Raw genomic sequence first — 27,551 nt, 5'->3', positions numbered from 1 at the left:
GAACTATTTACAAATGCTGCACTAAACAAAATAACAAAAAGTACATAAGCTGACGGAAAATCCTTGTTGCGGCCTCTAGTGTGCTTTCCTTCATGTGATTCTAAAATTAGTGATTAGGGTTAAGCACCGACCAAATAAAAGTCTTGTGATCCTAGATACATTAACATCTAGGTACAGAACTTTCCCCTAATTAGCTTTCGTTCAGATTTTATTCTCTACTTTCGTTTTTGAAAATACCTGACAGATTAAAACCGTATCAGTCCGAGACTCCATCCCAGAAACTTGCTATTGCTGCTATGTGATCCATCCACACATTTCTGCCAATGCTTGATTATTATTTTTTGAAACTCACAAAAGCTCTTCTTTTATTTCATTTCGGCAATATCAATAAGTACTCGTACTTCAAATGCCTTGTAACATTCAGTTTATAAACCTGTGTTGACATTGCAACAGGAATGATACGTCACCTCAAGCCACAAGTGTTTTTAAAGTTTTTCATGAAATGCACTAGTCGGTCGAGACCGGCTACGACAGTCTGAAATGCTTTTGTGATTGTTGCTGCAAGAAAATAGAGGAAATCTATTAGTCGGCCGCACAATATCCAATGGCAATATTATTTTTCCACTGAAGCTCTCTTTCATACTTTGCCGGATTTGCGTTCCAGGAATAAATTAATTTGTCTACAAAGCTGAAAGTACTTTGCAGATTAAGAGTGCGCCCGCCACCTGAAAAGCTACTACAAAATCTTGCCGTCTTTACTGCTCCACCTAATCCTTCCTTCCTAGAGATGTAAGCTGGCAGGGAACGGAGGAGAGCTTCTATGAAATTTGGAAAACAGGGAGGAGGAACTGCTACAACAGAAGCTACTAGCGCGCCTTACTAGTCGTTCCACAATAGCTCAGTCAATAACGTTGCAAGCTAAAAGCACGGTCCTGGGTTTGGATCCAGGTCCTACATACAATTTCAAATTAGCCCTCACTCCGCTGGAAAGTGATTCAGTGTACCTTTGCCTTGCTGTGTTAAACGATGACGAGGATCTAAGTGCAGCTCCGTGCTCCAGTTCGCGTATATGCTGGGTAACAATAGAGCACCATCCCGAGAGTTAGGCCTGATGATAAGTTTCGTCTCAACGCTCACATGAACACTACTGACAAAACTGTGGTGCCACTGAACTTACAGGTAAATCTTCCAGGAAGTCGGAGTAGCTGCAATAGTCCACCAAGGTGGATACAGTAACAGAAGTCATAACAATATTATACATGCTTGTCACAACACCTACCTGGAACAGAACAATTCCATTAGTCGTGGGATTACGTACCCGGGTATGACCTCCCCTCTCCTGTTGGGGTAGAGTTCCGGATGCTGCCCATAACGCAGGTAAACTTCCAGCTGCTGCTCGGCACGTGAGTCAAAGCTGAAGTAGGTCTGGTCCGTGAAGTTGTCCGCATGGAACACCACCTTGACGAAGCTCGTCTCAGAAATGAACGTCTGTGGTTGTTCAGTCTCACCGCAAAACACTCCTGGATCCTTCCGGTTGCTTACGTCCGTTTTGGCGTTGCCATCCACAATCTGTCACGCAACCATGAACACATCGATGTTAGTAACATGAAACTAACCTTAAATTTCAGCTATAAGCACAGTTTGACGCAGTAAGTGTGTCAAAAACAACGCAAGCCTGGATATGACTTCTAACATGTGTTAAGATGAATAATAAGTGCACTTGAAAACAATTTGTCATTTTTTCCTGGACAGTGGGACGTACTTAAATATTCCGTATTTACTTTCACAAACATTAACCAGTACTGAGCAATGTTCTTCAGTTGCATCGCATCCTGCAATACAAGTATGGCTGCAAATTGTTGGCAAAGTGTTGTTATCGGTATAATAAATATTAACACCACCGAAGAAAGAGGAATTTCAGTCGAGTCGGTTTTTCGTGGGAAAGGAAGGAAGTATAGGAGCTATACTGTATATTCCACCCAATCCCTGAGATGATAGTTAACGAGCTGCATTGAATCGTGTGTATACAGGGTGGTCAGAACATGTGTGAAATTCTTGTAGGGATGTTACAGGGCAGGTTGTACTAAGACATAAATGTTAAGAAAAAAATTCGATATGTTGCGCCGTTTCCGGGTTATTTAGCATTGAAGTTAACCAATGAGATCGCCGCGCGCGTAAATTCAAGTTTCAGCTAACGAGACGCAGCACTTGTTGGGCAACACCGCCCCTGGCAGGCCGCTTGAGTGTGAGCGCGCCCCGATTGGCTAAATTCTACGATAAATAACTCGGAAACGGAGCAACGTATCGAATTTTTTTCATAACATTTATGTCTCAATACAACCAGCCCTGTAACATCCCTACAAGCATTTCACACATTTTCTGACCATCCCGTCTTTTCCTCGTAGTCATTCATAAAGTCGAGTAACGGTACGAGCATGGAATGAATTCTTGTGATGAAAATTCCTACGGACATTGATGACCCAATTCCAAAATAAGAAAGGAAACTACGACATGGCAAACAATTGGCGACTAGGTAAATACAAATGGAATATAGACTAGGTTTAAAGAAGGGTTTGGTAGGAACTCGACCTTGTGATATTGAAATGAACCATCCCTATATTTGCCTGTGAAATTTAGAGATACCACGGGGAACCATAACTCGCATGCCCAGATGTATTTGAACCATCGTCTTTCCGATTGCGAGTCCAGGGTCCAGTGTCTTTTCCATGACCAATTCATATCATTATTTGAAAAAAGCGTTATAAATATCAAGCATGTAACGATATTCGCAAATTAATGTATGATGTGAATGTAAAACTTCTCGTTTCACACCATTACGATAAATCGTGCAAAATGATCCAGGGAACACGAAACTAGCTACCTAACTACCACTGTAATACCTCGTCGAGCGATCCCGTAAGAGGTCTTAATTCGTAACCATGCTTCTCGTTGTTTGATTTACAGGAACTATGCATTACGACATTTTCATTTCCAAACGTGTCTTTCATAGTTAGATCAACAGCTTTTTAAAAAAATGAGACAAAAACCTGTATGCCTTCCGATACGCTACTACTAATGGTTGAAATACACTGACGGAAAAAAAAATCGTATCTCCAAGAAGGAGTTGTACGACATAAGCGAAAACTAGCGGTCATTATTCTACATCGGAAAGATGATGTCTATTCAAATTTCGCGCCAGTACCATTAAAGTGGCGTTGGTAGCGCCACTATGAGGCTGCAAATTGATTTACTTTAAATACACACTGTAACAATCGTGAGAGTAAGCTACGTTTCAGACTAGACCTGGTGAGTTGATATTAGTATAGAATGCTTCTTAGGCGATGAAGACGCCGTTATCTACACCTCTCTATGAGTTGTATAGCAGGGCTACGAATACCTTGATCTTCCCTCTGCGATACTGCGATGCTGCAGAAAGACTTGGCAGGAATGTGGCCACCGTACACGGTTGTTGGCAGCGGTGGTCATGAGACTATACGGTTGCAAGAAGACCAGGCTCCGGAAATTCACGTAGCGCTACCGAGAGGGAAGACCATCGTTTTTGGAGTGGGGCTCTCGCGCATTGTACTGCATCTGTTGCAGCAATTTGAGCACCGTTGGCAGCATGGTGACACAACGAACTCTTGCAAATTGGTTACTTCAAGGACAGCTTCGAGCCAGACGCCCTGTAGTAAGCGTCCCACTGACAACAAACCATCGCCATTTGCGACTTCAGTGGTGTCAAACAAGAGCTCACTGGAGGGCAGGGTGGAGATCTTTCGGGTAGGTGGTTCTGCCTCGGTGCCAGGATGGCCGTGGGTCGATCAGAAGGAGGCTAGTTGAGGGGCTGCAACCAAACTGTTTGCGTGCTAGACACATGCTGTTATGGTGTTTGATGCGATTTCGCATGGCACCAAGAGCATTCTCTGGTCACCCCACACACTCTGACTGTAAACCTCTACGTCAATGAAGTTATTCAACCTGTTGTGCTGCCATTCATGAACAGCATTTCAGGGGGTGTTTTCGAACAGGATAACTCTCACCCACATACCGCTGTTGTAACCCAGAGAGCCGACTAGATGCGTATCCAATCGAGCACATACGGGAAATCATGGGACGATAATTGCAGCATCAGTCACAAACAGCGTTAACCGTTCCTCTATTGACCGACCAAGTCCAACAAGAATGGAACACCGTGTCACAAACTAACATGCGGCACCTGTACAACCCAATGCATGCACTTTGCATGTTTGGATTTAACATTCTGACGCTTAAACTGGTTATTAATATACCAGCGTTTCACATTTGCAAGTAATATTCAAATCTTGGTTTGCCCAGCACGTTTTACAAATCTCTTACCCACTGAGAATAACTGTTCATATGTTTCCGACAGACTGACATGTCAGCATTTGTCAGTTTCGATTACTGATTCACTCTGGCATAGTGTTGAAGCAATATGGATTGCCATAACCGTATCTGTCATCCACGCTCAGTTCAGTTCGATACCCAGACAGGTTAGAACGATTTCCTCCTAAAACGGCTCAAATGGCTCTGAGCACTATGGGACAACATCTGAGGTCATCAGTCCCCTAGAACTTAGAACTACTCAAACCTAACTAACCTAAGGATATCACACACACCCATGCCCGAGGCAGGATTCGAACCTGTAACAGTAGCGGTCGCGCGGTTCCAGACTGTAGCGCCTAGAACCGCTCGGCCACCCCGGCCGGCGCCATTTCCTCCACTGTACGTGGTAGCTCAATGCACTAAATTTCACACTCTTTGTACCCCATATCACCATAAAATTTAATCACGAATACTTTGTACCACACTATAAACTCATTCATTTGTTACACTTCCTTATTGTAGCTGCAGTTTTAATCGCTAGCACTGTACAAGCGGCGACCATAAATTTTCCGTTCAGAGATCATACAGGAGTCGTGAGAATTGAGACAATTATCCACTCCGACGCACCAGTTTGAAGATACACGTTTGGGAAAACACCGTTGCCTGCTACGTAAGTTTGTAAATTCCTGCTTCAAATCCTCGCTAATGTCGACACTTCTAGGCCTTTCTTAAGGGATTAAAGAAGTGATAACCATGAGAAAGATCCGAACTGTAGGGCGAGATCTCGAGCATACAAATGCCGAATGTCCAGCCTCCCGCAGCGGCTGGCGCCGTGTGTCTAATCGTTAACAGCACTGAACTGGGCACACCAATCCTAAACAGTGGTTTTCGGCAAAAATACTGCCCATTACACTTTCTTTAATTCTCCAATGGTGTCTACTGGTGTTTGTCCATGGGAAGAATAAAAGCACGTTGGTCCTGTCTGGACACTTTTGCTAAAAAAGTCACCGTATTTTACTCTTCCGCATTTACTGCAGGCATCTCGAAGAGACCACATAACAGGTGGTAACATACCCAAATAGGAATCGTGCCACGTTGGATGTTAAGGTTATAAGTGCCGATATTTCTACTGATGACTGAGAGCAGTGTACTGAACAAAATTGCATCAGAATTTACTTCAATGTCAGACTAATAACTACAGCTATTCCGAGTAGGATGTTTCAGGTTGGTTAGTACATCAAACAACGACCCACAAGCAAGCCATTAATGGTTTAAAAGTGGATTCAAACCAATCTTGACTGCAAAATATATATTTTATGGTAAACAATTTCTGTCGGTTAGTGAAGAACAAGAAACTAAACTGGGTAGGTCACAATCTAAGAAGATATTGCCTTCTAGTAGAGGCTATTGAAAGTTTCGTTCCGAGAAAGAGAAAAAAGGGCAGAAGAAGGTTCCAAATGCCAGATGGTGTCAGCAGGCCACAAGGAGGGTACCAAAGAATGAAGAGGAACGAAGAAGACAGAGAAGCATGGAGGGCTATGCAGTTAAAACCTGGCGCAAGGCAGACAACCGAATTATGATGTATTAAAAAACTAGAAACCCGCCTCGATTGCGTAAAAAGCACCTGGTGTTAACCTAAGTTTCGGCGTCGATAACTACACCTTCTTCAGAACAATAAAACCCACAAGTGCCTAAAAAGAACTTTCTCAATGATTAAAAGAACACCATGACTATACATTTATAAACGAATAAAAGGGAAAACACAAACAGTACATGTGTACAAAGTCTAAACCACCACTTAACTTAATGGTGTAACCTCCACCTCACACCGGCCATGTTCGATGGGCCATGACCCGCCATAAACTGCATTATGATGTGACCACCTTCAGACTATCTGTACCATGATAGATGGTGACGGTAAGTAGAGCAGGTATCTTGGTTCCACAAACGTCGACTGCTCTGAGGCACAATATCTGCTTCGTTGACTGCCAGCGTCTATCATCCTAGGACAAATGATAAGAAGACGGTCACAATACGACCTAAATCAGTTGCCATTGAATATAAATATTTTATTGCGATCCACGCTGCTTTTTAGTTCATTTTTAAAGTCTTTAGCTAGACCACTGATTATCTGCTCGAGAAATGTTTTCAAAATTTATCAAGCAGCACTTTCAGGTATTGAGATGTGGACGCGAGGGTGCTGAACGGGTAGCCTGCTCCACGGCGCAAGTACTACAGTGCACATGACAACAGGATTCATACGAAGGGCTTATTTCGAGAGTGGTACAAGTCCATTACCTCCATTTTTCTGCCTAGAATACTTCTGAAATTAATGATCCAAACAAACAGAAAGAGAGGTCCATCTCTAGCAAAAAGACATATGCTTGAATATTTCTGGTATCTCAACTGCAGATTTTTCAGCGCTCATTTAACTTCAGGACTCTGTATCTCACAATGAACAAAACTGGACTAGTACCACTATTGAAATAAGCCCTTCATAATGTGTGATGTGTTTGTGGGAACATTGTTAAACGAAGAGAAAAAAAAAACACTTAACGCACTGAAGTGAGTCCATATATTATCCAATCAACTGTACCTATGCCACTAATATCCCGTATGCGAAAGACGCGTCAAAAACATAGTACAAGTGCTTGAGCACCGCAGGTAACTAGAAGGTCTCAGCCCAACAGCACTGCGGCCGGCTCTTGCGGCCAGCTGTTGGCTGGTAGCGGCAGCGGCGCGGCGCGCGCGGTGACTGTGATTCATTTGTGGAAGACGGGGAGCCAGCTGGGCGCACAGCGTTAATTATCGAGTGCCCGCCGCGGACAATGGCGCCGGCAGACAACACTGCGGGCTCGCGGCTCCTGGTGCGCACGTGCGCTGCGCAACTGCGCCGCGCCGAGCTGCCAGCCGTCTATTAGAGAGCCCTTAATTGAATTATGAATTGGGCTGTCCCTAAATGGAGCTTACGTCGTTGCGAGTTGGCAGCCAAAAGGAGCTGCACTATTCACAACCACCTGACTAATATCACCTTCCTCTCTTTTTTTGCCTTCCTTTTCTCGAGGCAGTTCTGCATCGGCAAATATTCACTGCTCTCGAATGCAACGAACATTTTCCAACAATTTAGTGTTCTTCGTTTCATCTGCAGTCGGCACAGTACCCAACTACGTCTTTAGCTATTCTCTTTCATGTTGGTCATTTCTGAGCACGTATCGAGAACTTTAGCAGGACTACTCTAGGCAGAGAATCTAACAAAGGTGGCGCCGATTCACTATGTACGCAGCTAACGAGCTAATAAAAGGTTAGCAGTAATACTGCTCTCTTTGTCTTCATGAAATTTTTCACCCAGTTTGAAAACTAAAGTTTTTCTCTTCGTTTGTACACTAGTGAAAGGTACAATGCAACGCTATTTATGAGTAAAGAATGTGCCTAAAACTGATTGTACATTCGACTGTCAGTCATACAAATAACCTAATTTACGTTTAACGATGATGACAAGATATCGTCGAAACACGAAGGGGCAAATGACACTGACGTAACAGTGAGAACAAAACATTAAAGGATAATGCACTGGAAAACAGATTAAAGTATAAAACAAATAGAACTGAACCGGCACAGAATCAGTGGAATAATCTTCTCGATATTAAATAAGGAGATTTTTCCGTTTGTCTTGGAACTTTTGGCTTTCATGCCGTATCAATCTATGATCACAGTTCATCAGTGGTTACCTGGGGAAGAAAATTTGACGACTGAGGTTACATTCTTCGCGTTCGTTACGAAAATGTTTGTGAAACAGTCGAGTTGTTACTGTTTCCGAAAACCTTGTAGAAACGGCAACCATAGGTGTGACAAATCATCTTGGGGATTAAGAAGCCGCTTTCTATTAAGAAATCATAAAAGGTTTCACAGTAAGTGATGACGTCTCTTGTTCCGGGAATGGGCATAGACTGGAGTTGTGGGTCCAATGACAATTTTGTACTTAGATCCCTACGATCAGCTGCTTTTGAATGGTTGACTACCGTCGTTTAGCGCTTTATTAGTCTGGCCTGAAAACGAATGTTTCGTTCCATGTTCCGGGTTACTTAGCTCTTGTGACTTACATGACACCTGACGAAGTCGTTTCCAGTGCCACGAAACGGATTGTGATCCTATAATTAAAAGATTAAGTACACTCGAAGCGACTTCTTAATTCCCGAAATGCTACTGTTTCAGCTCCTCACAGCAGGCACTTCACGGTCCGCTTATTCTAGTGACCTTAGTACATACACTTTGTCATCAAAACTATCCGGATACTTGGCTAAAAATGACTTACAAGCTCGTGGAGTTCTCCATCGGTAATGCTGGATTTCAGTATGGTGTTGGCCCACCCTTGGACTTGATGACAGGCATACGTTCAATCATGTGCCGGAAGGTTTCTTGAGGAATGGCAGCCCATTCTTCACGGTGTGCTGCAATGAGAAGAGGTATCGATGTCGCTCGGTGAGGCCTGGCACGAAGTCGGCGTTCCCAACCATCCAAATAGTTTTCTATAGGATTCAGGTCAAGAATCTGTGTAGGTCAGTCCCTTACAGGGATGTTACTGTCGTGTAACCACTCCGCCACAATCCATTCATTATGAACAGGTGCTCGATCGTGTTGAAAGATGAAATCGCCATCTCCGAATTGCTCTTCAACAGTGGGAAGCAAGAAGGTGCTTAAAACATCAATGTAAGCCTGTACTGTGATAGTGCCACTCGAAACATCAAGGGGTGCAAACCCTGTCCACGAAAAACACGACCACACAATAATACCACCGCTTCCCAATTTTACTGTGGTCACTACACACGGTGGCAGATGACGTTCACCGGGCATTCGCCATACCCACACCCTGCTATCTGATCGCCTCATTGTGCACCATGATTTGTCACTCCACGTAACGTTTTTCCACTGTTCAGTCGTCCAATATTTACAGTCCTTACACCAATCGAGGCGTCGTTCGACATTTACCGGCGTGATGTATGGATTGTGAGCAGCCGCTCGACCATGAAATCCAAGTTTTCTCACCTCCCGCCTAACTGTCATAGTACTTGCAGTGGATCCTGACGCAGTTTGGAATTCCTGTATGATGGTCTGGATAGATGTCTGCCTATTACACATTACGACCCTCATCAACTGTCGGCGGTCTCTGTCAGTCAACAGACGAGGTCGGCCTGTACACTTTTGTGGTGTACGTGTTCCTTCACGTTTCCACTTCGCTATCACATCGGAAACAGTGGAACTAGACAACTGAATTATTTGAGCGCTACAACTTTCCTGAAGGGCAGTAAGTTCAGGAGCTTTGTAATGAATCCTTCGATAATGTATTGTTGAAATTTTGATAAAGTGTTTCTACGTTGTCCACAACCTGATTTCGCTCTCTGCATATCGACTGGCCTAGACTAAAAAACCCACGTGTGCACCCCACAAGTTTTTTACTACTCGAGTAACTGTTCCCTTTGCGTAGTACATGCCTAATACACCAAGGAGGTTCCACAACCCATAGCGCAGGTCCCTAGATCTGCAGCCATGACCGCCACAGAAGCATCGGTCTGGTAGAGACCAATTGGTTCCTAATAAAAGGACCCCGAAAGACTCTGGGTAAGATGCTGCCAATTGCGAGCTGTTTGTGGCCTGCCAGAGAGACCAGCAGTCCTCACCACTTCCGCCAACTTCCCATAGCAACTGAGGTTGTCATCAGAAATCAAGCGACAGGCGTCCCTAGCACCGACATGAGTAACAACTTGCAGACTAGAGCACCTCGCACCCACGGCAGGCAGGGACTCCCCCACATCTCGCATGTGACCTTCCGACAGACACAGTGAGCGCAGAATGGAATATTATCCAGCCCTGGGCGCTTCGTTGTATCTCTAAGAAGCTCCGTAAAGGTCATAACATTGGATCTCCCGATAACTAAGAAACCGCTCCCACCGTGTGCCTGTTCAGACTTTGCTGGAGGAGCGATCACCCGTACAATCACTGAGTCAATGGGAGAGGTTAGACGGCCAGCCTCCACATTGAGTCTCCATCTCGAGCACAGCAACCGCGTAACAACCCCCCACTCAACCTACAGTTGAGCATGGAACCTCATGCCGAGTTCTGTGGCCAGATAGCAGATACAGTGGACGAAGCAAGCGACACCTTAGGTGTCCCACGAGTCTCGCCAGTTTCTCTTCTGCTGCCACATCCTGAAGCAACAGCCTGTGTCCACAAGCGTCTTCAGCTGCTCGCGAACTACGGTCAGCCCCTTCTGCGTCCGCACATAGCGCGCATCCATCCTGTCTGTCCGACTAACTTAAAGGATGAAACTATGTAAACATAGAGAAAAGCTAAATATGTTACTAGCTAGTCTTCTGGTGGTTTAGTAATGTAGCCTGGCCGCTGGCTCAACTGTGGTGAATGGTCACTTGCCGCCCCCCCCCCTCCCTCCCCCCGAAACAAAATGGTCACTGGGTTACAGACTACTCAAATGCACACGTTATCGTTGCTAAAACGCGATACTACGTCTCTCAAACACAAATATACGCAAGTAATTTAAGAATGAAACTATGAAAACAAACAGAAGAGCTAAATATGTGGCTTGTTAGCCTCCTGATGCTTCACGAACCAAAGCTGATGGCCAACTGGCACATTTCAACTGTGGAATGAGCAGACAACGGTATGGTGTGGCGAAGACGAGTCGAAAGCTGTACCAGTGATCTACAAGAGGCCAGAGGGTACGTGTCTTTAAATAATTCATTAATTGCACTGCGTGAGTGATACTCAACGCTGTTACATGACAAGGTAATAATTTTGGGAAAGCCACAGTGTGTTCGGGACGTCATGGTTCTATAATAACTTTTTCCATGCAGCTCCGAGGCAATGGAGCTAGCGGGACCTCACTCGTGCTCTGGGTTAGAACGATCCAAGTGCGAGTTACGTGTGAAACAGAGTCCAAAAACACAGAATCAGTCTGTGCGCTGTCCAGAAAACTTTGCCTTGCTTAAGAGCAAGGGAACGTCCATAGCCTCCCCACCTTGCTCCCTCTGGGTATCGGTGAAGGAGGCAAATGTTTGTTGGTGTAGGGGAATGTGTGGCAGTTATCTCAATGCCTACAGATAGGTTAGCAGTAAATACTGTATTAATTTAAGCAGATTTAGGCTAATGAGCGTGATTTACAGTCGTATGTGTATTCAGACCGATGGGATAAATCTATATTTAAGGTATATGCCGTCGATTTCTTTGGTGAGCTGTATCACATAGCTGAGACCATTTGGCATTACTTACTGGCGATCATTTAGAGCTGACGAATATTAATGTGAGTGGTTTTCAAGAAATACCTTACAGTCCAGTCTGTTGTGTCACACAGGTCAAAATAAAGTGATGGATCTATAAGGAAGTTTGGGGTGCAGGGTGCCTAGAACCTTAACCTAGTAAAATCTCACTTATAAAGCTTCATAACTGTGCAGTTCCTGAGCGAACATAATGAAAGATAATTTTTAAAGATGAAACAGTATCTTAAAAGTCTTGGATTGGTACATCTGCCTCGGCACGTTCATGTTTTCACAGACGATATTACGCTTTATCCCAAGTCACACGCCTCGTATCGTTTGACAATGACTTCCAGGTAAGTCTGCTACTGAGGAACTTCCAAACGACTCTTCCACTAGAGATGCATATCACCTAAATGAGTGGGTGATAAGATGATAATTTAGTCCACCATGTGAGCTTTGAAGTTGAATTAATTCAATTAAAGGCCGCTCAAGTGGTAATAGTAGTGAAATCAGCTTATGAAAAAGGATTTGATCGGATGCCAGTGTATCGTCACATATATAGGTGGTGCACAAAATATGGAAACAACAAAAACACATTACTATGGCTAATACTATGTAAGAAACCCTTCGGCACTCTTCTTAAGGGACAAATGCAGCTCCTTTACGGATTTTAAAATATCTTATACCATTCTTCCTTCAAAACTGTGGCAAGTTTAGGTAACGATGAAGGAGGTGGAGTACGATCACGCACTCTTCTTTACATAGTAGACTACGAACACTTCATACTACTGACGCCTGGTGACTATTGTTGCCAGAGGATATTCGAAAATTCGTCCTCATGCTCACAAAATCAGTTCTCAATGATGCGAACTGAGGGAACAAGGCCCTGTCGCCTTCGAACACAGCGTCACCACTGGGGAACAAACATTGCCCTATGAGATTGACCTGATGAGCCAAAAATAGTCACGTAATGCTTGGCACAAATGTGGCCTTGCAGTATAACCATGTGGACCAAGGAATACCGCGATACGGCAAGGGGACGTGACGACCTGCGTCAACAGCGGGCCTGCCGTCTTAGAACACTGCATCACCTCTGGTCATCAAACACTGTACCAAGGGGTGAGCCTGATCAACCAAAATAATCATTACATCCTTGGCAGTAACGCGACATTGTATAGTAACCGTGGAATGAACAACAGAACCCCGTCATGTTTCACTCTTGAGAAGTGAAAAATAGACACATGCTGCTAAATAGCTTCCTTCCATGGCTCCGTAGCCCAGATTTTATGGCTTCGGCACCACATCTTCTTGTTACGGGCATTTGCATAGTTGATGAGTGGGTTTTGGAAGACCCTACTTGTGTAGTTCCCTATTTATGGAGCTCCCATCGTGTCGTATGGTGTTGAACGACTATGAAAATCTCTCAACACCCATTTTAGTTAGCGCTCTGACAACTGTATGCGGCATAAATCTTCGTACGGTGCCTCTTGAACCACTAAACACTTCGGCTGCTTTGATTACAGAAGTACCCAACATACGAGCACCAACAGTTTGCCCACGGGTTGTTTGCATCTACATCTACATCTACATCTACATCTATGTGATTACTCTGCCATTCACAATAAAGTGCCTGGCAGAGGGCTCAATGAACCACCTTCATGCTGCCTCTCTGCCGTTCCACACTTGAACGGCACGCGGGAAAAACGAGCACTTAATTTTTTTCTGTGCGAGCCCTCATTCCTCTTATTTCATCGTGATGATCATTTCTCCCTATGTAGGCGGGTGCCACCAGAATGTTTTCGCAATCGGACGGGAAAACTGGTGATTGAAATTTCATGAGAAGTTCCCATCGCAACGAAAAACGCCTTTGTTTTAACGATTGCCACTCCAACTTTAGGTATCATGTCTGTGGCACTAACTCCCCTACTTCGCCATAATAAAAAACGAGCTGCCCTTCTTTGTACCTTTTTGATGTCGTCCGTCAGTCCCACCTGATGTGGATGCCACACCGCACAGCAATACTCCAGAATAGGGCGGACAAGCGTAGTGTAAGCAGTATCTTTGGTAGACCTGTGGCACCTTCTAAGTGTTCTTCAAATGGTTCAAATGGCTATGAGCACTATGGGACTTAACATCTGTGGTCATCAGTCCACTAGAACTTAGAACTACTTAAACCTAACTAACCTACGGACATCACACACATCCATGCCCGAGGCAGGATTCGAACCTGCGACCGTAGCGGTCACGCGGTTCCAGACTGAAGCGCCTAGAACCGCACGGCCACACCGGCCGGCTCAAAGTGTTCTGCCAATGAATCGCAGTCTTTGGTTTGCTCTATCCACAATATTATCTATGTGATCATACTAATTTAGGGTATTTGTAATTGTAATACCTAAATATTTAGTTGAATTTACAGCCCTCAAATTTGTGTGGCATATCGCGTAATCTAAATTTAGCTGATTTTTTTTTAGTACTCATGTGAATAACTTCACACTTTTCTTTATTCAGGGTCAAATGCCACTTTTAGCACCATACAGATATCTTATCTAAATCATTTTGGAAGTCGTTCTGATGATCTGAGGACTTTACAAGACGGTAAATGACAGCATCATCTGCAAACAATCTAAAACGGCTTCTGAGATTGTCTCCTGTGTCGTTAACATAGATCAGGATCAATATGATGTATACCGCGGACTGTTAATTCAAGTTTCAAATAACTTAATGCACCGTCTTATTGCTAAAGGTTGATCTGTGAAATCTGTGTAGCTGTGATCGAAGGGAAAACCGTAAACTGAAACTGTGACCGGCGGCTAACAAACATTATGACGCCAGGATACGTCAAGAGTTAAATGAAGGAAACGTTTCTTACTTCCGTCGATGCACGTAGACGCACTAATAATGATTATTCTATAAAAACAGCGCGTTCCAGCAACATTCACCACGGTCGTCTACGACTGAGAGGATCAGGAAGACGCCAATAAATACTGAACTACACACTCAGAAATTATGGACCAACACGCGGACGTCGTCGACTCGCCGGCAGCATCGGCTGTGTGAAGACTGACTTACAATGTCGGAGCTCAACCCTCGCTATTTGCCAAAAAAAGACTTTATATTCAAGTTAGTAATTGTGTGAGAATTATGTTACTTTTTGTCGTCATCATCTTCCGAATAAATGAAGTTGCACTTAACTTTCAACTGCCTTTTTCAGCAACTTTCAGAATTAAAATTTAAAATAACTTTTGTTCATGAAATCAGTTCGTTTTAGGGCTGTTTTTAATTTGCAAGTACAGCTTTCCTTTCTTCCGAAACAGTCCTCATTTTTGCAAATAACTGCTGTTATAATCAGTGAGACGAAAGTTATCCAGTCTTTATTTCTCATACACTCGCTTATGCCTATTTATTTGTGTAGTTTACTGATGTTGCTTTTTTATTTTCTTGTTTCTTTGTTTTGCGCCAATCCTCATGCGGTTTATTGTGCTCTGAACAGTTGCGCATTGTCCGACATTAACGTTAGCAAACATTGGCTGACCACGATTTGCACAGTGCGTTTGGTAAATAAATGTGTTAGGGGAAAAAGGTTTAGAGTTTGACAGAGGTGTGAATATTTGTCAAGTTATACATTTTTGAATTCTGCTTGTGTGTGAGGGTGTAATATACAATTATTCCTGAGGGAATTTAAATATTCTCGGACTCAGTTACCACACAACTTCCGGTGTGAGAATTCAGAGGAGACGGTCGGGTCCATGTCAGCCAATATTTGATGAAGTACTGTCTGATGCAGCTAAATTTTTTGATACCTCTGATCGTTAATGTTATAAAAGTATATCACAAAGGCTCAATAATTTTGCGATTCGGGGACTGTGGTGATAGGGGGAGATGCGACAAGTCATCCTCGCCTGGCTCAGTAAAATTTCACAGCGTAATAATTCGTTGTCTTCATATCGGGCCTCTAGCAGGAACATTCGGCATCCGGACACAATATTTCGGCGGTCCACCTGTCCGCCATCTTCAGGTAAGTAGGCCGTTGCATTATCTCACCGGAATTGAAATCAAATTTGCCGCGGCGGCTCCTTCATAAACCGACAGTGGGACCACAGCTCGTGCGGAACATGCATTACTGGCCATTAAAATTGCTACACCACGAAGATGACGTGCTACAGACGCGAAATTTAACCGACAGGAAGGAGATGCTATGATATGCAAATGATTAGCTTTTCAGAGCATTCACACAGGGTGGGCGCCGGTGGCGACACCTACAACGTGCTGACATGAGGAAAGTGTCCAACCGATTTCTCATACACAAACAGCAGTTGACCGGCGTTCCCTGGTGAAACGTTGTTGTGATGCCTCGTGTATGGAGGAGAAATGCGTACCATCACGTTTCCGAACGCCGTGCTGGACCCCAACGTCCTCGTATCACTAGCAGTCGAGATGACAGGCACCGTATCCGTATGGCTGTAACGGATCGTGCAGCCACGTCTCGATCCCTGAGTCAACAGATGGGGACTTTTGCAAGACAACAACCATCTGCACGAACAGTTCGAGCACGTTTGCAGCAGCAGGGACTATCAGCTCGGAGATTATGGCTGCGGTTACCCTTGACGCTGCATCACAGACGGGAGTGCCTGCGATGGTGTACTCAACGACGAACCTGGTTACACGAATGGCAAAAGGTCACTTTTTCGGATGAATTCAGGTTCCGTTTACAGCATCACGATGGTCGCATCCGTGTTTGGATACATCGTGGTGAACCCACATTAGAAGCCTGTATTCGTCATCGCCATACTGGCGTATCACCTGGCGTGATGGTATGGGGTGCCATTGGTTACACGTCTCGGTCACCTCTTGTTCGCATTGACGGCACTTTGAACAGTGGACGTTACATTTCAGATGTGTTACGACCCGTGGCTCTAGACTTCATTCTGTCCCTGCGAAACCCTACGTTTCAGCAGGATAGTGCAAGATCGCATGTTGCAGGTCCTGTAAGGGTCATTCTGGATGCAGAAAATGTTCGACTGCTGCCCTGCCCAGCACGTTCTCCAGATCTCTCACCAATTGAAAACGTCTGGTCAATGGTGGCCGGGCAACTGGCTCGTCACAATACGCCAGTCACTACTCTTGATGAACTGTGGTATCGTGTTGAAGCTGCATGGGCAGATGTACCTGTACACGCCATCCAAGGTCCGTTTGACTCAATGCCCATTCGTATCAAGGCCGTTATTACGGCTAGAGGTGGTTGTTCTGGGTACTGATTTCTCAGGATCTATGCACCCAAATTGCGTGAAAATGTAATCACATGTCAGTTCTAGTATAATATATTTGCCCAATGAATACCCGTTTATCAGCTGCATTCCTTCTTGGTGTAGCAATTTTAATGGCCAGTTGTGTAACTGCCCTCTAGCGACAGGCACAACAGCACGGGGAAACAATACATCCATATCAAATTCTATTGGCAGTTTTTGAAGTCCGAGACAAGGACCGATGTTTCTTAATGCCAAACAGAATAGGTTTCAACACTTTACTTAAAGGATACCCCTTATCTCTGTTTGCAATACTGTCAGATAGCCGGATTTCATAGGCTTCTTTCACTACACAGTCCCAATATCGCGACGCAGTGGCAACCACTTGTGTCACATCGTACAACATTTTATGTCATTCCGTAGGACAAAGTCCCGTCACGGCAGATTTTTCTCGCTGAAATAAACGCGTGTGGCGATGATGCTGCACGTAACGGACCTGAACCGTACGAATTGTTTGTTCATATAAACTTTGGCAATGTGCAGGGAATCTTGCAGATTCCGGGCTGTCTCAAACCTAAGTCATCCTGCACTGAGCCCAACAGGGCTCTAGTCTTAGCTGGCGGACAGAATACACTTTTAGTATTAAATTTCTTTAAAATTATTCCTATTTGTGAAGATATGCTCCCCGCAGAAGGTTGGAGTGCGACCGATTTGCTTGTACCTTCCGTTGGTTTCTGCGAGTTTCAATGTGCAGAGCACGACGGATCTGATTGCCAGTATAACCATTCTGCTTGAACGCAGCTTTTAGATGGTCCAGTTCTTGTGTCGAACTATCTGCATCAGAGATGGCGTAAGCTCTTTTCACCAATGTACGTATGACCCCGTTGCGTTGGTACGTTGGATGACAACTTGAAGCACGACGATATCGGTCCGTATGCGTGGGCTTACGATAAACAAGATGTCCAAATGTCCCATCATCCCTCATGTAGACAAAGACATCTAAAAACGGAAGTTTTCCAACCTTTACAACTTCCATCGTGAACTTAATACTGGGATGCAGGCAATTAAAATGGTTCAAATGGCTCTTAGCACTATGGGACGTAACATCTGAGGTCATCAGTCCCCTAGAACTTAGAACTACTTAAACCTAACTAACCTAAGGACATCACACACATCCATGCCGAGGCAGGATTCAAATCTGCGACCGTAGCGGTCACGCGGTTCCAGACTGAAGCGCCTAGAACCGCTCGGCCACACCGGCCGGCCTGCAGGCAATTAAAATGATCTAGGAAACGATCTAGAGCATCCCTCCCATCTGAAGATACCATATTTTATTTAACGACAAATACTTTGAACAAACTGACGGAGTAGCTATGGGGAGTCCATTATCCTCTATAGCCGTCAATTTGTTTGTGGAAGATTTAGAGGACATGGCGCCGAAGACGGCCTTCTTAAAACCAACTTGCTTCTGGAGACCTGTCGACGATACGTTTATAGTATGAACTTCGTTTGCTGATTGACAGATGCAGCGCCAGCTGGCAAGTCTAATGCGTCTGTCCTCGCGAATGACGTCAGCTCATTGCATGTGAGGTGAGACAGCCGTGCATGGTCTCCCCGACCTCTGCAAATCGTGGAGATCCGCCGAACCGCCATTTGATCACCTTACCCTCCGTATTCAGCGACTAACTGTACTTCTGTCGACAACAGATGCTCCGTAGACTTTGCACAGGGATTTGTGAATGATCTCCACAACTTCTTTCTCTGCAGTGAGAAATTCAATGGCGGCACGTTGCTTGCAACGTACATCACCGACAAATGTTATTTTGAAACTGTTCTGCAGCTACGCTATCTGTCGGAAATGACGGGAACTTGACGCGCTCACTCAGCAGACTTCAGAATATAGTGCGGACGTACCGTTTCTCATTCGTAACATTGTTTTCAGCTGAGAAGAAAATGCGGGCATTACTTTCTGGGCAACCCTCGTCATTGGACTTCCCCAGTATTCTATCAATAAACCCAAGTCTACCACCTGCTTTACTTTCATATTTGATGACTAACTGATTGAAATATTATTGTAATAACTTCCAAAATTTATGGTTTTTACAACTGAAGGTTGTATTACAGAGGAGGGGCGAATATAGTGCAAAGAGTAGGCAAGGAAAAATATACTTGGTTGTATTTTTATAGTTCCCTGCTTCCTGATTTTATGTTTAGTTGATGTTGTGAGAACATTTGTTCATTTAATGCCACCCAATGCTATGAACCATATGCATGTAAATAGCATTTTACTAATATCAGCACTAGACCTAGTGAAAGTAATTGCACTTGTTTCAGGTGTTAATTTAAGCCCCTCTGCCCCCTATTGTACTATCTGAAGGTAGCCTTTGAAGACTGTAACTGGTCATGATTTTATCATCAAAAAGCGATTGTACCAAAAGGCATTACCTAGTACTAAGCCAATCACGTCTCTGCTAACAAAATTACGTTTTCTACAACGATCTACTTCATCAGTATATTTTTAAATGCTTGTATTCAAATATTCACGAACTCTACGGCGCCACTTGCACAAATTATGTTTCCACAGTCCAGGTAAAAGATACCCGCCAGGTTAGCCGAGAGCGCTAAAGCGCTGCGTCCTGGGCTCGGGTAGGCTCGCCGGCCCAGGATCGAATCCGCCCGGCAGATAAACGACGTAGGCCGGAGTGCCGGCCAGCTTGGATGTGGTTTTCCACGTCCCACTAGGTTAATACCAGGCTGGTCCCCATGTCCCGCCTCAGTTACACGGCTTGCAGACATCTGAACACATTCACACTATTCCATGTTTTACACTGATGGAGACTGTTGGGGTACACTAATCCCGCCCTGGGAGTACGGGGCGGAGGCCGGAAGGGCATCTGGCGACCCCTTAAATGAACATTGCCAAATCCGATTAACCATGCCGACCCTACGTCACTGCAGGAAAAAGGCACAGGCAAGAGAAATAAAAATGGTTTACACTGGACACAGACAGTAGGGGCACACTAATTCCGTCCATGGGTACGGGGTGGCGGCAGGAAGGGCTTCTGGCCACCCCTGAAATTAACCTTGCCAAATCTGATTAACCATGCCGACCCTGCGACACTGCCGGAAAAAGGCACAGGCAAAAGAAATAAAAATGGTTTACACTGGACACAGACAGTTGGGATACACTAATTCCGTCCTAGGGGTATGGGGTGGCGGTAGGAAGGGCATCCGGCCACCCCTTCAATTAACCATCAAAATACAATTAACCATGCCGACCCTGCGTCACTGCGGGAAAAAGGCACAGGCAAAAGAAATAAAAAGAAAGTCCAAGTTCAAAATGGTTCAAATGGCTCTGAGCACTATGGGACTTTAACATCTATGGTCATCAGTCCCCTAGAACTTAGAACTACTTAAACCTAACTAACCTGAGGACAGCACACAACACCCAGCCCTCACGAGGCAGACAAAATCCCTGACCCCGCCGGGAATCGAACCCGGGAACCCGGGCGTGGGAAGCGAGAACGCTACCGCACGACCACGAGATGCGGGCGAAGTCCAACTAAAAGACATACTGAAATAGCTTAAGTATTCCTTGTATTACATGTAATGACGGAATCTAGCTTCGAGAAACATGTAACGTCCTGACTAAAACGATTCACAGTGGCGAAGTTAGAACACGTTGGCTTGGCGTGTTTTCAGGCGGCAGCAATCGCCACCAATCCGCCTTCTCGAGGTGGTTCATAAAGTGCTCTAGACTTCTGTTACTGTGTCCACGAACCGTAATTCGGTGGAAGCATCAGGAAGAGCACGATGTAATTACGGATGAGCCTCGAACAGCGCCTGCAAGAGACAGCGACACTCGTGTGTTGCGGCGTACGAAACAGCCGGGATCTGGAGCGGAAGCTGGTGTCTCTTCAATTTTAAATCGAGGCCACGTCCTGCCGGCGCAGTGGTTCGCCGGCAGCAGAGCCCCACTCCAGTGTGGTCCGGTCCGCTCCGGTCGCTGTCGTGGTCGTGGTCGCGGTGTAATCAGGCCTGCGCTGTGGCGGCTGCTGTGCACACAGGCCGGCGGCGCCTTTTGTGTGCCGCGCCGCAGCGCGCAGCCCGCCTGCACAAAGCAATCTGCCTGTTGTGCGAGAAACAAGGCCTTTAGCGGTAAAACACAGCGCCGCGCCCCGATAATGTACGCCGAATGAAAGCCCGGGGGACATTGGGCCGGGGCCGACATTGCGACGTGGCGGTAGCGACCGCCTCCCTACTCCGCTCCGTTCGAATACTTGAGCAAGACAGAGGATACTGGTAACATGTGCTGATTCGGCGGCTGCTCCACAATGACGACCACGATGTCTAAAATGTAGCGTCGAGTCGGATTTGAGATCATTATACTTCGGACTGGAAATCGATCGAGATGGGGGCAGAGACGCGTACAAATGGCTCTGAGCACTATGGGACTTAACTTCTGAGGTCATCAGTCTCCTAGAACTTAGAACTACTTAAACCTAACTAACCTAAGGACATCACACACATCCATGCCCGGGGCAGGATTCGAACCTGCGACCGTAGCCGTCGCGCGGTTCCAGACTCGATCGCCTAGAACCAAACGGTCTGCGGCCGGGCTATAGTTTTCCGCAGACTGTCTCAGCAAGAAGCCACCAATTACAAGATTATTTTATATTACGTATTACATATTGTATATTTTACGAACGTGAAAGCCCGCATCTCGTGGTCGTGCGGTAGCGTTCTCGGTTCCCACCCCCGGGTTCCCGGGTTCGATTGCCGGCGGGGTCAGGGATTTTCTCTGCCTCGTGATGGCTGGGTGTTGTGTGATGTCCTTAGGTTAGTTAGGTTTAAGTAGTTCTAAGTTCTAGGGGACTGATGACCATAGATGTTAAGTCCCATAGTGCTCAGAGCCATTTGAACCATTTTGAACCATGAACACTATTGAGCATGTCTGTGACGCCTTGCAACGTGCTGTCCAAAAGGGATCTCCATCCCCTCGTACCCTTACGGATTTATGGACAGCCCTGCAGGATTCATGGTGTCAATTCCCTCCAGTACTACTTCGGACAGTACGAAGTCCATGCTCGGTCATGCTGAGGCACTTCTGCATGCTAGCGGGGGTCCTACGTGATATTAGGCAGGTGTACCAGTTTCTTTGGCTCTTCAGCGCATTACTATAGTGTCTTTTCGTTAAGTCTGTAATTGTACTGTATAAATATATTCTAATGTAAACTATGAATAGAAAAACTTTAACTTTGTAACAAACAAAATAATTAACTACCTTGTAACCTTGCTTTTTTTTTTTTTACGTAGAATTTCATCATGTACTGAATCACAAGCCCTATCACAATAAGGTAAGGAATGTATTGGCATTAATGAATTAGAATGGTAACGTTCTTATAGAATATTCTCGTGAATTATACCTATGTCAGTGTTCCACTCGTCCGCACATTTCAAATGTGCCCCTGGTTCTACAGTCATAATAGTCCAAGCTTTGCGGAGAAGTGAATGCAAGAATTACTACCTAAGAACAGAAAAAAGAGCGTAAAGGAAATTAAATTTTAAATAGATTTTCAGTTTCGTGAAACTCGATCGAAAATGGCGAACATAGACAGAAAAATCAGCGAAGATGCAAAAAGCGATTCCTCATAAAGAAGCAAAAACCTGTGGCTGTAATCGAAAAATTTTACATGAGAAGCTTTTTCGGATTAAAAGGAAGTGTCAATTACTTCCTGTTGATATTTTATAAGTATCGACTGCTTTATTACATTTCTAGATCTATCGAAAACCGGTACATCCTCGCTCTGAAATCTGACTCTAAATGGCCAAGGTTTGCATTAACTTTGATATCTCTGCTTCTGGGCCACGTACAAAAAGCCTTTTGTACTTACTCAGGGTAGCTTGGCGTGATAAACACGAATGTTGTAATCATTTTCACCTTAGACTCAAGTATTACCCCAAAATATATGGTTTTCATGTATTTTACGTTCCAGAGCAACACACGTTACTTGCCTCCATCCCGCCGCCCACTCGCCCACTTCAGCTGACGCACTCGCGCTTGCACCCTTCATTTGGTTACTCAGTTGCTAATACTAGGAATTCTGGTATTTTTTCTTGAAAATATAGGTATTCAATACTAAACTCCATAAAGCGCCTTCCTGGAAATTATTAAGTGCGTCCATTAGACTTTTTAAAAAAAAGTTATAACGGCTCTAAGAGGTCAAACAAAAAATTCCTTTTTTATATTTGTGGAAATAATTTCAGCGACTTCTTTCTTAAAAAGTTACCTTATACAGAGTGTTACAAAAAGGTACGGGCAAACTTTCAGGAAACATTCCTCGCACACAAGTAAAGAAAAGATGTTATGTGGACATGTGTCCGGAAACGCTTAATTTCCATGTTAGAGCTCATTTTAGTTTCGTCAGTATGTACTGTACTTCGTCGATTCACCGCAATGATTTCACACGGGATACTCTACCTGTGCTGCTTGAACAAGTGCCTTTACAAGTACGACACAACATGTGGTTCATGCACGATGGATCTCCTGCATATTTCAGTCGAAGTGTTCGCACGCTTCTCAACAACAGATTCGGTGACCGATGGATTGGTAAAGGCGGACCAATTCCATGGCCTCCACGCTCTCCTGACCTCAACCCTCTGGACTTCCATTTATGGGCGCATTTGAAAGCTCTTGTCTACGCAACCCCGGTACCAAATGAAAGACTCTTCGTGCTCGTATTGTGGACGGCTGTGATACAATACGCCATTCTCCAGGGCTGCATCAGCGCATCAGGGATTCCATGCGACGGAGGTTGGATGCATGTATCCTCGCTAACGGAGGACATTTTGAACATTTCCTGTAACAAAGTGTTTGATGTCACGCTGGTACGTTCTGTTGCTGTGTGTTTACATTCCATGATTAATGTGATTTGAAGAGAAGTAATAAAATGAGCTCTAACATGGAAAGTGGACACATGTCCACATAACATATTTTCTTTCTTTGTGTGTGAGGAATGTTTCCTGAAAGTTTGGCCGTACCTTTTTGTAACATCGTGATAGTAAAAATTGGGACCGCTAAAAAACTGCGTTGTACTGTGTACTATGTTCTGTGTACTGGAGTCTGTCGCTACAGCTTTGTGAAAAGAGGAGGTACTGCTGTAGACGATTATGCAACATGGTTTCAGGACAGCAAGTGAAGCTATTTATTAGTGTGCTGTAAACAGTTTGGATCCGGTGCGAAACATTATGGAGACGTGCTTACTGTGGCTGTAGTCTTGAGGAAAGTGGGGCATGCAGCGTGATTCCCGGCTACAAATTGCATGTTACTGGACTGGGGTTACAGTATGCTTCCCTCAAGCAAGAGCAGTATCTTGAATTCTACTTCGAATAACGGATGTTGACTGCTGTCGTTAAGAGTCTGATGTTACCTGTAGTGAGGTGGCAGTGACTGAGTTTGCTTTGCTACCCGCTCTTCGGAGTTTTTTATCTCCTTGCGTGACGTATCTTAAGCCATTCTGCATGGACGTTATTTTACATAGCTTGTTCAGACTGGACGGTTATTAAGCCCTTCCTGCCTGCTTAATCCATTTGTCCTTGACCACTCGTGAAGTATGACCTATTGTTTGTCATTAAAGACGTGTGGCCGCACAGGTTATTTCACAGAATTTGTAAAAAAAGAGGTAGCTGTTTAGGGTAATATTAAGTCAAGGTGCTGTGTTTCGTAGTTCGAAATTAATCACGTTAAATGGGTTTTGCCTGAAAAATGTGGGTTAAATTCAATGCACGGTATTAACACTAGTTCATTTTCAGATTGTCATCGAAATGTTTACTTTTTAGGGACTAACAAGGAAACTGCATGCTACTGAAGGCTTTTGGGTAGTACACGGTGTATGACAGTGGTCAGAGTTTGTTTGTGTTGAGGTCACGGCAGGGAAGTTGGAGCACGTCTGGTTTTAAGGATCTCTTCAGCTACGTGTTTACAGTTATTGGACTATTATCCTAAAAGACGTAACTACTACAAGCTAACTGATTCTGTGGGCAAGTGAGCGTGCATCTGATAACTGTCTGGCTGTTGACTTCAATTTCACAGAAGTTAAATCGTCGCTGTATTGTCTGCCATTGTAATTTTGATGTTAACAGGACAACAATTTATAAATCAAGGTTGTCTTCAATTGGTTTAGTTTGTGTATAGGTAAATAGATGTGTAATCAGAAGTTAAGCCTGTAAGCGCTTTAGCCCTGCCACACATCATTTATCTCTAGTAAACGTTGATCTTTTGATATTATGTTTTCACTATCCGTGCTAGCCATCATCCGTGGTCTATAACATAAAGAAAGTAATTTAATTATAGCAAATCTCTAGCAATTATAGGCAGCTCATTTTTTGCCTTGTTTCTCAAACAACAATAATACAATTTGTGGAACAAGGCAAAATACAGTGTTTGTTTAGTTGATGTCACATTTATACATTTCGCAACAAATAACCCAATATGCTCTACGTAATTGTGGAGTGGGTTGTAGGGGTGGTGATGGAGGGTGGGTGGTGGTGAGGGAACTGTGTGTGTCTGTATTTGTGTGTGTGTGTGTGTGTGTGTGTGTGTGTGTGTGTGTGCGCTTGCGTGTGTGCGTGTAGTGAGAGAGAGAGGTTATTTTCCCATTCTTCTTTCAATTTTCATCTATTTTCTTATGGTAAGCTCTGAATTAGCGAGAATATCTTCGTTGTGCTATTGCTTTTTTGGCATTTAGCATATTTTCGTTATTATCTATGGCCTTCTGTATGAAATATTTTTCCTGAGAGTGCTCATTCGATACCTGTTCTTGTTATGGAATAAGACTTCCAAGAGTGTTTTAATCTCGCTATGGTGATTTTCATTAGATGTGGAGATATTCAGTCTTCATTGCACTTGGGTGCTCGTCGTACATTCTAAAATTTCTTGCACTCATCCTAAATATTAACAGTTGATTCTCAGATATATTTCCTTTGTCAAGGTGAACTACAAATTTTATATTCATTTTCCACAGAATTTGGGTCTCTGAAATTTTATCATTCCGAATTATGTTCTACTACGCTAATATAAAACTTTTTCCAGTCTCGCTTATAGTTTGGTTGTGTTCAGATGATCTTCAACGTGATATCGCTAATTACAGATATTTTCAGTTCAAACCTGTTTGGTAACTAATTGTGGAAAACGCGTGATTCTTTTTTTCTTAGTGACATACGGACGAAATGTAAATCACGGTCTCGCTCTTTCAGTCTGGCGGCAAAAACGTGAATGACAGCGATCGACAAAGAAGATGAAGCACGCTGATAACCGACGTTCATATGCGAAATGTCGATGTCATATCCTACTGTGTTTATGTGTTCTGTACTCCTGTCGGCATTCTGTGGGGCTTCTAGAGTTTCACCAGGTATTATGTGACAGAGTCCATGTTCTCTGGACAACAATAAAAAGAAGGGATGTTCTCCATTTGATTCTTCTGAATATTATTCATATAGAGCAAATTAAAAGGAAGTATATAGGAAGATAAATTATACTCTGAATTTGCAAAATTTTCCAAGTCGTTCATTAAACAACCAATGCTGCACTAGGAGGATGGAGACGTTTAGAAGGCCCCTTTTTTGTACTAAGTTACCCAAGAGACTAACCAAATCATCAGTCATTAACCTGAAGTCTACAATCAAGGGTAAATTTAAACTTTAGGCAAAAATGATTACTGGATGCTACTTTTATGGCTCCTTAATGGGACATAAATTTGTTGTCAGTCTGTAGTAATTCAAATGCTATACCGATTATTGTATTACAGTATTTAGCAAAATATCGACAAACCTAAACGCATACAGATTTTGAAAGTTCCGTGTTACACAACAATTTCACTTTCTCAGTTGTTTTGCATTCAGTGACTAGTGTTCGCTAACATTTTGCAAAGACATTGTGTAGCCAGTACCGATAATATGCTGTAGCCAGTACCTATAACAATCTGTAGCCAGTATCGATTCGCACTACTTGTACTTCGATTTTTGTCTCTCCAAGATATTTCAGAAGAATTACGTTACCACTGGTGGCCTATGCCCACTCCCAGACAGTCAGCTAATGGATGGTTTGGCCATGTTCGCGTATAACTTTCCGGGAGTCCTATGGTGACTTAGACACACGACTGAGGCGACAGCAGCAGTCGGCTGATTTGGTGAGAACATTCCATGTTAATGGGCAAGGTGTTGGAGTCATTGCATTTGTGTTCCACGTGTATCGCACGGTTATTTTTCATTGTTATAGTGTGATTAACTTTTTACGATTTGCCAAGGCAAGCTGTAATTTAGGTGTGAGGTGTTAGAAAAGTGGTCTTTGTGTTTCTCTTGAGCTAGGAGCTCGTTACAGGACTGGTCTATGGTTACTCAGTCCAAAGTATTATGTATTCTGTTTCGTCATTCTCTCCTACAATCTATGCCAGTCTGTATTTTGCCGAGAGTTTTACAAATAAATTTGAATATCTGTGATTACTGCAATTCTCGACGTACATTCCAAGTGTATCTTTGATGTCAACGTATTTCAAGTCAATATAGATCATTTAATTACATTTTGTGTTACTCATTTGTATTTTCTTAAGTTATTTATTTAATATTTACCTATGTTTCCGGTTTAGTATTTGTCTGATGCTATCTCGTGCGCACATGTCGCAAGGGAAGTAGTTCGGAT

The 27,551-nt window shown here is 44.0% G+C and overlaps 1 protein-coding gene across 1 annotated transcript in view; it reads right to left on the bottom strand.

Annotated features, from left to right (window-relative positions):
* Positions 1-27,551, bottom strand: part of LOC124594052 (cubilin-like) — a 390,054-nt gene that overhangs the window by 104,080 nt on the left and 258,423 nt on the right. Inside the window, exon 3 of the mRNA XM_047132402.1 lies at positions 1,319-1,569. Within this exon, the coding sequence (XP_046988358.1) occupies positions 1,319-1,569 (251 nt within the window). The remainder of the gene's footprint in view (positions 1-1,318; positions 1,570-27,551) is intronic.

The sequence above is a fragment of the Schistocerca americana genome, chromosome 2, assembly GCF_021461395.2.
Source record: "Schistocerca americana isolate TAMUIC-IGC-003095 chromosome 2, iqSchAmer2.1, whole genome shotgun sequence".
NCBI lineage: Eukaryota > Metazoa > Arthropoda > Insecta > Orthoptera > Acrididae > Schistocerca > Schistocerca americana.
Note: the sequence above shows the minus strand (reverse complement) of the source record. Positions and strands in the feature narration are given on the sequence as shown.